At 38.3% G+C, this 14,513-nt stretch overlaps 1 protein-coding gene across 1 annotated transcript in view; it reads left to right on the forward strand.

Annotated features, from left to right (window-relative positions):
• NUAK1 (NUAK family kinase 1) overlaps positions 1 to 14,513 on the forward strand; it is an 88,581-nt gene that overhangs the window by 57,094 nt on the left and 16,974 nt on the right. Inside the window, exons 3-4 of the mRNA XM_018570016.1 lie at positions 1,657 to 1,808; positions 4,493 to 4,558. Of these exons, the coding sequence (XP_018425518.1) occupies positions 1,657 to 1,808; positions 4,493 to 4,558 (218 nt within the window). The remainder of the gene's footprint in view (positions 1 to 1,656; positions 1,809 to 4,492; positions 4,559 to 14,513) is intronic.

Raw genomic sequence — 14,513 nt, forward strand, 5'->3', positions numbered from 1 at the left:
GGTCATCAGCAGCTTGTTTATTTAATTTAAAGGGGACAGTCTGCTGAACAGTTCTACTATAAGCTGATGGTCGCTAAATGCCAGGTCCGTACGGCGTACTGAGCTGGCCAGCTGGAAGCACTTTTGTAGCTCCGTACGACGTACGTCCTTGGCAGCGAAAGGGTTAATGGAATTTATTTTGAATAATAACTTTTTCGCATATGCTGGTAAGTTTTAGCATCAATAGTAGGGCATAGTGATGGGGCAGCATGTACACATTTAGTTGGCTGGTAGCAAACAGTGATGCACATGCTTTCCTCTAGTTATGGTACATGGATATGTGTTTGCTTTGAGGGGGGAAGTGGTCCAGCTAAAATAATTTGTTGGAGAACTGAACATGAATGAAAGTAAAATTTTTCTAACTTTCAGTTGGAGTCAGGAGCAAATTCAGTTACTTGATTTGGTAAATTGTTATCTAAAACGTTCAGGAAACTGACAACTGGGAACAACCTCCTCCATGCCGCAATCATCAACAGAGCCAGAAAGATGTGATCCCCACTGAGCAGTTTATTTGCCATCAAAGGACTTGCTCTAGAATGGAGGATTTCTTTGAGGAGACATAGGATGTCTCTAAAATGTTTAAACAGTGTGGTTACTCACAAAGGAAGATTCAAGAAGGGTTTAAGTGAGCCGGTATGGTGAAACTGGGCGAGTTGCTGAAAGAAAAGCAATATGAACAGTAAGGAGGAGAAATGTAGAATCATCACCCCCTCTCAGTTCACAAAGGAATGAAATGAAATACATTTTACAAAACCATTGGCATGTTTAATTACTGGAAAGAATTGTAGGTCCAACGTCCTCTAGGGGGAGGAAGGTGGCTGTGAATTGTTGGTAAAAATCATGTTTCAACCATCAGTAAATATTAGAAGTTATGTTTAGATGTGGTGCATGTCCAATCTGCAGGATTGTGGAGATCGGGGGACCTTTCACGAATTTTGATGGGTCCCAACAGTTAGGTCACAAGTGTTATCACTTACTTGTTCTTCTACCATGTGGTATATCAATTAATCTGCACATGCAGGTTAAAACATATTGGTAAAACTAAAAATACAAGAGTTCAGGTGGGTGAACATATAGAAGTTATATATGATAGTAGTGAGAAGGATCCTGTGGCAGTACATAGAGACGGAGAAGGGGTATTATAATCTCGGGCATACTTGACAGGAGGGTGGGTAGTGTAGCCATTCTAGAGACTGTATCAGTACACCCCCACATCCTTACTTTGTTATGCCTTTTGTCCCTGCAATTTGCACATCCTGTAAGCTCTTCAGCTTCTGCTGAACATGACTAGAAAATAATTTTTGCAGTTCACTTGTGGAGTATGCAGGGAAGGGACATCTGTACAGCTGAGCTTAATAAGAGTGGGCACCCTACCACAGAAGATGTCTAGGGATACGCTTTGCTATTAAAATTTAATTAGAAACAGAACATGTAAAAAAGGAATAAACTTTTTTTGACATTACATGAACATTTGCAGCAACATACGTTTGGGTTTAGATGCAATAAGTATAAAGTACATTTTGTTACAGATACATTCCTATATTCTTTCTCTTTTACATGTTTGTGAGCTGCCGGGGCATGTAAATGATATAATTCTTTGGTGTATCTTTCTTTTAGTATTTGAAAATAAAGATAAGATTGTGATTATCATGGAATATGCCAGCAAAGGTGAACTGTATGATTACATCAGTGAGAGGAGAAGACTGAGTGAAAGGGAAACAAGACACTTCTTTCGTCAGATTGTCTCCGCAGTACACTACTGCCATAAGGTGAGCAGAGTACATGCTGTAAAATTGTGCGTCTGTTCTCTTGCTGCAGGCATGGCGGTTTGGATGGAAATCGGCATTGCTCTTAATGGTGATTTAACCTAAATCCTTGAGCATGAAGTTATGCAGCTATATGACACATATCATATTGCTGCACATGTACATTGTATTAGTTTCTCTTTGGTTTCAGCCCTCCTGCCAAGGTGGTCAGTAGAGCATTGTTTGATGCACACCACTGTGACAGTGCAAAGACTTTTCATAATACATCTTCTCTGTTTCCATCAAGCAAATTGAGCAAGACCGAATCTGCTGCACACAAGTAGACCGAGTATATTTTTAGTGCTCCGCCAGGCAGTGCAAACATTTAAAATATCATATACACACACACAAAATTCATGGAAGCTTTCACGGAGCAAATATTTGCACAGATAAGAAGCCTCAGATCCTGCTGACCTTTAAGGAACTGTAGTAGGGTCGTGAGAAAAAAAAAAGGGTGTTATGCAGTCATAAAGAACTGAGATAACTGCCTATGTAGAAACATATTTCATGCCACTGTAAATAAGCAATGGCAACATTAGAATATATATGTGCAGTTATAGACTTTTTTGTGGTATGCTATTTAAAAAGAATTTAAGGGATCATTTTAAAAGGGATCAAATTAAAACTGACCTTTTTTAGATTTTTTTTTTTGTAGATGGTGATGCTGACAGTTGCGTATATATCTTGTGTGTGAGATCACACCAGGTGGATTGAGATGCACTGATCTGCATTGATCAATGCATGCTGAACACCAGGGCACATTAAAACAATTATTCTGCCCTGTACACACCATGCATGTGCATTGGTGTGCACTGCTTCAAAATGCTGCATATCTAAATTTTTATGAAGCTCCACACATAGGATGGTGCATAGAGTTTAATGAAGTAGGGTGGTTTTTGTACATTTTTTATAGTTAAAAAGCACATGCAGGCTGCTGTGAATGAACCATATACAGTACATATATCTGCCATTACAATAGGGCCTTCTTTCTCTGTTATAGGAGAGTAGATAGAAACAAAGCCAGATGAATAACAAAGCCAGGTAAATAAAATATTTGACTGAAACATCTCTTTTTCTGCAAACTGATCCTTCTAGGTGTTGTCTCCATATTACAGTATTACGTAAAACTGATTGTAAACATTAGATGGCAGTTAGATGTGCATGCACGTAAAAACAACCACTTGGCAATCTTCCTTTATCCTCACACAGATAGCTTGGCCATGCAAACTCTTAAAGCTCTTGCAGTTCCAGTACGGCAGAGCTCAGAGAGAGGGAGGGAAAGCGGCACAAGCAGCCAATTTGGTATGTTGCAGTGCAAGGACAATGCTGATAGGAGGAGAGAACAGCTTGACATAAAGATAGGATTTAGTGTGCTGCTTCTCTTCTCCCTGTCCAGTAACACAATGGTGGTGGGAAATGTAACTTTAAGGCTTCGTTTCCACCTTTGCGATGTGGGAGTACATGCGATGCCATACGTGATCTTGCATCACATGTGGCAATGTTAGGTTCACTACCATTATATCTTGATGGCACCCCAACACACCTAACCATTGCATGTGCATTATATAGACAGAACATTGCATGGTAACCTATTACTATGCAATGTGGTGTGATGCAATTTTATAAAACAAAAACAGGGTGCATTATGATTTAGCCGTGGTCGGTAGCCCATTCAAATGAACCCCCACAATGCACTCTGCAGCACCTCAGCAATGTCACATCACAGAGGTATGAATGGAGGCTAAGTCAAAGTGAACTTCAGTAGATAAAGGTCGGTTCCCCTCCCCTACTACACAGAGCTCTGTAAATCTCATGACTTGGATGGACAGAAATACAAAAACCTTTAACAGGTAAAGCAGCTTTATATGTAAATACAGCTGTTTGCCTGGAGTTCAGTTTTAATACACTCACTACTTCTCAGCCAGTTAAGAAAAATCAACATTGAAAAAGGACAAAATATCAAATCACAAAGTCCATCTTAGTCTAAGAATCCATATATTTGGAATGGAATTTGTTACTAAATTGCCATGATAGCGTTATATCTAAGTTTGTCCTAAACACATTACTTACAAAGGTAAATGGCGACAATGAGCTTTTGCTAATACCTCTTCTTATTACTTACTGTAATCTTATGTGTTAATGGTTTGTTTTATCGCACAATACTGCCTGTGTCACTCTTTTTCCACTATTCTTTTATAAAAGATCCTTCATACTGTCTTGCTTATAGATTAAACACTGCAGAACACTCTTCTCAGGCCTATGACTCTCACAGCCTTGCAAAGCTTTGATAAGCTTAACACAAAGTAATAACACATTTTGCCTCCGTAATCAAAGCATATCTTTCTGAAATGTTTACTGCAAGTCAGTGAGACACCCAAATGGAATAAGATTCACACTTCGAGCTTGGCAATAAGCAGCAGATAATATTACTCCAACACATTACACTGAGAAAGGGAGTTGAGACGTACCAAAGGCATCTCCTGTTTTTTCAAATACTTTACAGGAGGATAGATTCCAGTCATTCTTGTCTTAACCACATAGCATATGACTAATAGATGGTTGGTAATGGCGTAGAATGGGAATCCAATTAATTATATGTGTGATTAAAAGTATATTATGTTTCACTTCTACATATATTTTTTTTCCAGAATGGTGTTGTGCATAGGGATCTTAAACTGGAGAACATTCTTCTTGATGTAAATGGTAACATTAAGGTAAGATTACTAATATTTGTTTTCATAGATTTTCTTTATTCAAGGCAAATGTTTCCATTTTACCCTCATAAAAGTCTATTCCAACCAAGCATAATGAGCATGGACCAGAGAGCCTGATTGGGGCATTATTCATACAAATGTTGTCATACTATATAGTCAAAACGTTTTTTAAGCTATTTCAAATGCTGATTAGATCAACTTTCATGGTTGCTGCTACTTGACGTTTAAAAGTTTTAGTTAATCATGAAGTGTCCGAAGTCAAGGTGACCCTATGGGCCATGTGTGTAAAAAATCTCAGATCTGACAAACACTGCAAAAGACTTTTCATATGCATATACAATAAACAGAAATGTGCCAGGTCCTCTACCAATTTGCAACTTGCCTGGGTGGTGTTCAGTGGGAGGGGCATTAACCAATTGCACAGTACATAAAAACAGTCCTCAGCACTCACCCTACAAGTCAACAAAGATGATCTGTTTTTAACTTAAAAGTAGCGTTCTTGGTTGCATACATATGCATTTATCTGTGGAAGCTGCACATTTACAGCCAGTTGAGTCTGTGCCATACAGTCCTACTCTTAATCAATCAGAGAACTAACTGCTGAATTTATCTTAGCATTTATAGTACTGATAGCAAGCTAACCTAGGAGTTGACTCCATTTTGTTTAGATCACACGGTCTGCAATAGCTAGTTTTCTCGTGCAAATTTTTTTTTTTTAAACCGTTCTGAATTATAGTCCACTGAAATATCTCATATTACAAAATGTTCTGCCAAACAGTATAGTGCAGACACAGGTAAACAGTGATTCTTATGGTTTATGTGTTATTAGATTTTGCAGGACTTTTTCCATGAAGATATATCAGTGTGAAGGTTCTTCCTGTTTCAGAGAATTGATCTAGGTTTGTGTTTAAAAAAAAATGTATGCAGCAGAGCAGATGGATAATGCAGGTCATGCATGCCTGTTGCCCAAAGCAGGCAAGTAGCAGCTGTGACCCAGTGATGGAGCAGTAATTGAGCACAGTGGTTCTCAGCTGGTGATCAGTGAACCATGCATTGTTGTATAAACACTGCTTTGTCTTAGGGTGCACATGCTTGTCTCAATAACTATCAATGATGAGAAAGATATGAGTATCTACTGTGACAGTTGGCCTATACAGGTGATAACAGTGCAGCAATGCCTAACCCCCCTCTAGGTTAATGAGCATATTTGACACTCAGAAGTTCTTGTTCTTGCATGCAGTAGTTTTCAAAGGTTTGTTCTCTGGACATGGGTGCATTTTTCATTTTCTGGCAGCACGGGGAGAAGTGGCTAGCGCAGGTTCCCTCAGTCAGAGATGTGAGTTTTGATAGCTAGATATATTTATGATAGGGAGATCTGCCTGCTATGGGTGCCCTGAAATATTTGTCTTTTTCTCTCTACCCCTCAAATTGGCTGTACCCAGGCAGACCTTCTATCTGTTGTACAGAATATATGGGATTCTCTTTCGGCAATTGTCAAACTCTGTTAGTGACAACTGATACTCCCGAATCCGAAACAGTTTTCCTTCCAAAGCAATTTTTCTGAATGGTTCCTGTTGAGTGCCAGGAATTTTCCACTGTGCCAGAAGATTTCTATGGCAGATGCTATTGATTTTCTTTGCAGTATACAGTTCTTGTATTTGTCGAACTGACTGCAAATATCTTGTAGGAAATAGCTTTCAAGCCAGGTAACAAGCTCACAAATTCCTCTTCCACTTCGTACAACAGTGCAAAGTAATGTGGATAGAAGACTCTTCAAATGTGTGTTAATAAAATAGCCTTGAATGAAACCGTAATTGTTTTACCACTACATTTACACATTCTTCCGCTGCTTCCGTTCCAATGTATTCCCTTTCCCACATCCCTTATTGTTGTTAATATTGTTATTATTACTATTATTATACTGAATTTATATTCAGTAGCACCAACAGTTTGCACAGTGCTTTACAAATATATTGTTTGTTTATTTTTGAGCTATAGGGCAAGTGGGAGAAATAATATACAGTGGTTGTGCTTTACAGTGCAAGCTTGTGTGCCTGCCAACCCTTTCAAAACAGACAACACCATTTCATTGGTGGTTGATATTTTATCTCGGAAGGTCGTTAAAGTGGACCTTGCCAAAATGCCAATCTGCTTGTTACGTCAGGCCCCCATTTCTAATGTAAAATTAGAGCAGTAAAAAAAATTACTATATGTAGTATAAAAGTTGGAAAAATTCCCCCCCAATGCTTTTGCACGTGGGAAGCCTGATGTAATGAGTGGAGAGTCCACTTGAAGCCGTAGAACAGCATATGAAATACTCTGACAAAAATATGAAACCGTACATGTGTAAAAAATAAACACAATAATAACACAATGACTGAAAATACACTATAATTTGCCTTTAAGTTTATCTCATCAGAGACTCATGAAAACCAGTAAAGTATTTACAGTCTCCAGAACTGCCTGGCAGTGTTTACTGCTTCACAGCTCCTCATCGTGCACTAAATCCCCTGGGAACTGGGTTGCACTGAGATATTAAGTGCTTGCAAACAATATTTTCATCTTGTTCTAGTAGTAGACTCTAAAAAATGTAAAATATGAAATTTAGCGAGCTGTCATCACTAAAATTATGATGTGCTAAATTTCTGGGCTTCCAAGATGCTAAAAAATCCTGACTAGCATTAAATGTGTACATTCCATGTAGCAGTTAGTGAACTTTACCCCTATCCTATTTTCTGCAGCATCAGGTTTAGCTGATGGATGGTGTCAACCAGTCACTTAAAGCAAAAATGTCTACTGGCCCAAAGGGAAAGTGCTAAATGGGCATTAAACCATATGATTTTTGAATGTTGGGTGATGAGCATGCAGTTGTTTTTTACTGCCTTTATTTACAGGAACTATATGCCCCTTAGTATTTATGTACCATAACCTTAGTCTGGCTACGGTCAGTCCTTTGACCCTGCACCTTTACATAAGCCAAACTGTTTTTATAGTGTTGCTATTCAGTTTTTTTTGAAGGAGAAAATGTTCCTCTTGTTAATGAGAAATAATTGAATAATGTGTCTACGTGTTGTTTTTAGATGCAGTGTTTGCTAGGAAAGCTAATGACCCAAATCCGTTTGGCCTAACTGGACACAGGTTTCTGTGTGAGTGTTCCTAAAAGCCATTGCAGACCATAGTGTTATCCAACAGTGCACAAACCCAAATGCGGTGGAATGCAAATCTGAAACCAAAATAGCCAGTAGACAAACTTATTGTTTTATTATGTAAATGTCTTGCTTTGTCCTCACTGCAGTTTTATAATAAAGTCCACAACAACTCCTTACAGAGCAAAGAATGTATTTGCACTTTTGTAGTTAAATTGGGATAACACCTACTTTAGGTTTGTTAGATGTTCCCATTCACATATTATTATTATTATTAAGGGGAAAAAAAAAGAAAAAAATGTTGCTTACAACTTAATTGCTTTTTTTCTTGATGGAACATCTTGGTTCGCTCTCCCCCTCTGTTATGTAAAGGAGGGGGCTGTAGGAAGTTATGTTTATCATAATTAAAACTGTCTGTACTGTGCTGGCAGATCTCATTATCAGTTATAAAATATAACTGAGTGCTATGTGTGCTAACAAAGGATTAAAGCTCTCAAGGCTTTGGTTCTGCATTGTATATTTACATATTTAAAGAAAAAAAAGCTGCCTCTGTCTGTCCCATATCTTTATATTGTGATCTATTCCAAGCAGTTGAAACTTTCTTATTGAGTTCTATGTATAATCCTGCTCCAAAGAAACAGCCAAAAAGGTAAGAAATATTTTTTAAAATTCATTTTAGGCATCTTGTTTGAATGTAAACACATAACAAACATATATTGAGAGTTTCTCAAATTTGACTGAAATAGTGGAAGTGCACTTTAAGCCTACTTTATTGCAGATCCTTATGTTTATTCTTGTCTAGTATCGGTCTGTACTGAGTGAAAGGTGCATCCTTTACATTAATCACAGTATCAGCCCCAGTGTAATAATAAAAGGCCTTGGAAACCTGCTCAACCTGTAGCCCGATGTTGTGCTGGTGGAAAAAGGCTCAGTTCGGCTCAGTAAGCAATAGGGTTGCAACCAACTAATCGATTAATGGCTAATAATCGATAACGAGAATTTTCAACTATTCTCAGTATCGATTAGTTGGTGTGCATCCCCTAGTTCTCTCCTCCACCAGTAGGAGCCGTTGTTTCATCAGCTCTGTCGGACACAGACCCCTGCAGCCAGTGCCCATCTGTGCTGAGAGCTTCCCCAAACACCCCCCCCCTGCTGTGCCGCTTTGCAGCTCTGATCAGAGTGGACACAGACTGCTGCAGCCGGGACCCAGTAGGGGAGCTTTACATAAGTACACTTTGTAACACTCCATTTGTGTATTTTAAATAAAAGATGGCATTTTTTTTATTCCAGCTAATCGAAAAAATAATAGCCCAACTAATTGATTATGAAAATAATCGTTTGTGACCGCCCTGATAAACAATGAATATAACAAGTTCCAGCATACACTTCATGTTCCAATCCTTTTTTAAATATCATATGAGCAGTTCACACCATAAATGCGTTCCAGCTACACATGGCCTTGTGTATGGTGACATTTGCCATATATCATTTAAGCAGCTCCCTAAAATTCAACCTCAACTTCATATTTTTGAGAGAATCCAGGAAAGGAGCAGTGTAACGAGGAGACTGAAAAAAACCTGTTTGCAATCTGAACTCTGTTTCCATGGTTTCAAGAGAGATTTTTTTGGGGGAAATTACAGGAAATCATAGGTAACTGCAAACTGAAATGTATAGGCATTTCTTAAAATGTGCGGTCTGATGTGGTAGGCTAAAGCATATCTAAAACCAAAAGCAAAAATGTTATATATTAAAGCTTCCCAATTCTTAGATGTGGTGGCTGCATTAGTTTTCTTTTTTTCCCCCCTTTATTTTCACCTGGTAATCTGGCCAGTTAGTCTGTTATTTTTAACTTCTATTAAGAGACCAATCTGTCCAGCAAAAGCCTTTTAACACTGACAGGGGTGCTTACACTGGTCCGCTTTTATCCATTTATGTAAAACGTTCATCCCAAAAGGTAAACAAAACAATTCTTGCTGTAATTGCTTAAAAATGTTAGCTGGAGTTTGGCTTTAATTTGTTAGTCAAATCCATCTAAATCTACTGGTGCATCTAACAGTACCCTCCCCACCTGGTGACAATGCTGCTGTCCAAAGGTGACTCCATTGCTCCTCCATAGAGTGGAGCTACCCTAAGACAGGAAGAGTATTGGTGGCCAGATCGCCAGGTGAAAATAAAGGTAAAGAAAAAGCCTGCCACCACATCTCAGCATTGGTAAACCGCAACATTACATTTTGTTTTTTTGGTTTAGATATGCATTTACATGAGTTGCATTTTAAATGCCTGACAGCACACCACAACAAACCCAAAATTGCACCTCTGCCAGTTTGCTGACCCCGCACCCTACAACACATGGCAGTGCGTTACTGTGTATTGTGGTGAGCTGCAGTGCAGGTGCATTTGCCCAGTTGATTTGGGGTGCCATCCATAATTAATGGTACAGCAACATACTGCAGCAAATACTTTTCCTTCATATTATGTGATTTGGGGAAATTAGTGAAGTTCACTTTTTTGCTTTAAAAGTAAGTTCACCCCACAATTAATTCCTTCCCGAGTTAGTTCTGTTACAGCGGCGTAGCAGCACTCCCCTAAGATTATCTTGAGTTCTAAAAGCCTTTGGGTGACAACCAAATCAGAAAAATAATTTACTGGATCTACCTTATATTTAAATAAGTGGGATGATGGAGTACTTGTATTACCTCAGAAGAATACTCATTATTTGCTTTGTATAGCTCTTCTGTATAGAGCAAGGCAAACTGAGTCATAAATAATAAACTGTAAAATTGCTTGTTATCTTGATTAAGATGAAAAGGATACAACGTCTGAATTATAAATGAGTACAACTTCATGGGAGTGCCGCTCAGATGTGCAGGAAAGTAAAGGATCGGATGTCCCCAAGTGAAATATACAAAGCAATGCGTAATTGTAATATAAAGTAAGCATGGCACAAGTCTGGGCAAATAAAACTGAGAATAGAATGAAACAATATATTAGCTGAGGTTACCTTCAGTGAAAACTGCAAATCAAAATGATTAGTACATTAAAGTGGACCTTTACCCCTTTTCACTAAAAATCGCATCAGCGTACAGCTCTGTATGCTGATCTGAAATCATCTTACACTTATTAGCTAAACAAACATATTTTTATTTTACTTACAATTTATTTTTTCCACTTCCTGGTCCACTTTGGCACGAATGATGTAATGTGCCCAAGCAATGCATCCTAGGAAGATTACATCAGCAGAGCATTGCTGGGAAATCTCACCTGTAATCTCATGAGGTCTCAGGTAAAGTAATTTTCCTCCCCTGAGAAGATGTGCATGGTCACATGTCCTAGTCGCATGTGCCAGAGTTCCTGGAAGTAAAGGGAGATATATTAATCTGCCCTTAGTTAAAATGGCCACTGTGAGAAGAATGGAGTGGAAAAGAAAAATAAAGTATACAAAAAATACAAAGCCTGCAATAATCTAGAAGTATGTGTTTGGAAATTGTCCTTAATAAACATTTCTAAATGTGTCTTTGAAGATATGGGTGAAGTTCCTCTTTAAGATCTATAGGCAGCTGAACTTTTATGCTTTTTTTTTTCCTAAAAGATTAGCTTGGTCCCATTCTTCCCTTCTTCCAACCAAGCCCTTTTTGGTTAGTGAGGCCCAGATTGTAAAGAAGGATCAGTTAGGGCCAGGAGGTAGCAAGGTGGAGTTGACACGTTAAAATATAAATATAGCTTCACCTGCCTAAATAAACCTGTGATGTTTGACAATGTGACACACGGTTTCCGCAGAAGGTTATCACAGGTTAAATTACTTGGTTTTATCAATATGACACATTAAAGGTGGGATGGAATAATACTAATACAGAAAAACATGCTGACCAGTAATTGAATAAAACCAGATGTTAACCAGTAATTGAATGAGTTAATTGCCAAAACAGGGCAAATAAAATAAGACTATTTCCCAGTTTAGCTTTCGTTCTCTAACCTGAGCTGGATAGATAGCACCTGAAATCTGAGTGGTGAGTATAAAAAACAACTCCACTTATTTTGATTAGTTTACACAAATCAGAAAGGATTTAGAGTTTACTTTGCATTGCTGTGTTCAGAGTTTGAATCTTACCAGGGTCTGTATGTTATCCCCAATATGGTTTTTCTCACTGCAATCCAAACACTTTTTCTTTAGTTAAAGGACATCTGACCAAATTAATTCCAGAGTGTGTGTGCACTTGAATATCATGTTAGGTCCCTCAAAGGTCTAGATTGAGGCAAATGGTTTTGTTTACTCATTAAAGAGCTGTGTACATAGAGGAAAAAAAACAAAAACCTAAATGAATGACTAAAGGAACAATTTTGAAATAATACATGAAAACATTTGCCTGGTTTCTGGTCAGGACACTATTTGCAAGGAGTTTCCTTGTCCCCCCTGTGCTTACGTTGGTTTTCCCCGGGAACTCTGCTTCTCCCCTCCACTCCAAAGACATGGTAATAGGGTAGTTGGTTTTGTGTATATCAGCAGTCTTCAAATCTACTTATCATATTATAATGAACAAACCCCTTCTAACCATAGAGAGAAGGATAAGCCAGTAGAAATTTTAACTTTAAGAATCCAAGAATCCCAAAACCCAAGTACGCAATTTTAAACTGCATTTTTCAGCTTATGCCATGTGAATGGGAGCATGTAACAAATATAAAATAGGTGGAAATACACTTTAAATTATTATGCTGTTTTTAACCAATAAATTGGTTTTAGCATGGTGTGAGGTCAGTTTTTTATTTTTCAGAAATCAGCACCATCCACCTTTTTGTTTTATGAACAGATGTAGACTTATCCTTTTTGGATTAAAGCTTACAGTAGTGACCTCAGGAAATATGTTGACAAGCGAAAATCAGGATAGGTATAAAGGGGTACATAGTGACATTTTATTACTTCTTTTCACTGTCTAGGTGGCCAATCCAAGCTTGTTATAATATGGCTACTGATGATCACATAAGTACAGTTTGATACCACTTGTATTCCATGTCTTTGGCCCTGATCTTTTTCTTTGTTTCCACCTTTTGCCTTCAAGCAATTGATCATTAATTCTAGAATATTCCTATTACAGCAAGTGATAGATTATGCCAGTATATCACTCAATACCTAGAATAGTCTGCTGGCACCACAGGAGAGTAAAACTTGTAAAGGCATGCACTCTTCATCTTAGAGCTTAAACTTTCTTTCCAGCAGCTCAGTATAGAGATGCCACCCAACCCACATTTTTAACTTGATTAACCTGTAAACACATCATCGCTTCCCAAAATCCCATTAGGTTTTATCATCGCTCACTCATCTCATACCATTCTTAATTTTTTGGTGCCAGGTATAATTATCTTCCATTTAACTGGCATATCTTTATTTCAGTTAAATGATCATATGTGGCATGATGCACTATCCATGACCTGAAAAGACCTGAGCACACAATTATAATAAAATTCAGTCCAAAGTGTTAACTGTTTCATTTTTTCATGAACCTCAAAATAAGTAATTGTTAATAACTTATAATTGCAACTGAAGCCAAATGCTTTTTAGTTTTAGTTTTTTAGATGGAGTGGATATGGATTAGAACACCTGTGGGTGTTTATTGGTGTATGTGTCCCTGTTGGAGAGAGTAGCCCTCCCTATTTGTCTCTATGACCGTTATTACTGAAAGTCAGTGAAAAGCCCAAGTTTTGTGTTGTCATCAGAACAGGAATAAATGGAGAATCCTTCAATAGGCACACCAATTCTGATGACCCTGCTAACCACCAGGGTTTCCCTCACTTTGAAGGGATTTCCTTTCACTTTCTTGTGGTGGCTGTTGGACAGGAAGTGAAGGGAAATCTCCAGTAGGACACAGATGGCAAAACAAAAAAAAAGCTGACAGGTAAACCTCCTTTACTTGATCCAAAAACTTTGAAATAAGTTTTGGCTTCAGTTCTACTTTAACCTCTTGCCGTCCGCCCGTAGTAGAAAAACGGACGGACGGCACTGCTGCATTGGAAAGGGTTGCTGTATGGAGTACTACACAAATACCAAATCCAGTTGCTGTGTGATGCATAGTACCTCATTTACCTTCCCTGACTGAACCTATTGCACCTTCATTTGTGTCTCACATTCTCCCCAGACACTGCAGCTCACATTGGGAGGTTTCAGAAACAGTCAGGCCTGCCAATCCAGAAATCACTGGTCAGAACTGGTCAGGTAACAATGCTAGTGGCCACATACCTCATCCCCTGCAACATTTTTTCATCCCACTGTAGAGCAAGCAGGCAGCGCCTACAAGAGAGTGGCAACACTGCTCTGAATTCAGGAGCAGTGCAGCATCATTGCCACATCATAACAGGAAGCTACATAGGTGGGCTTTACTTGTAGGGTCAACAAGTGTTTGTGGAGCTTTGCATGTGAACTAAGAAAAAACTATAAGTGCAGATGCACTCCTAATTTAGTGCCGCAGCACATATTTTTTTAATGGGAGGCCATAGTTTTTCTTTAATATCCTGTGCATGTTCTACAAAAGTAAAAGATCTCTCCACTTGATCAATGCTTCTAATCCCTCCAGAACCCCCATGAACCAATTACTTCAGTATCCATGTTCAGATACAATGTTCAGATACCCATGAGTTATACCTGCTAGTGCAGCACCATCTTTCAAATATAATACTGCTCTCTGAATATTATATTTTGCGTTAAAGGGTAGAGTATAGTCCACTGAACAAACGTAAACACACAAGAACCTTATAGGAAGAATGATCAGTAACACTTATAAAATAATAATTTAACCGGGAACCTTCTTTAAAACAGACTT

Source organism: Nanorana parkeri, unplaced genomic scaffold (assembly GCF_000935625.1).
Source record: "Nanorana parkeri isolate BGI_ZX_2015 unplaced genomic scaffold, ASM93562v1 scaffold1442, whole genome shotgun sequence".
NCBI classification, from domain to species: Eukaryota; Metazoa; Chordata; class Amphibia; order Anura; family Dicroglossidae; genus Nanorana; species Nanorana parkeri.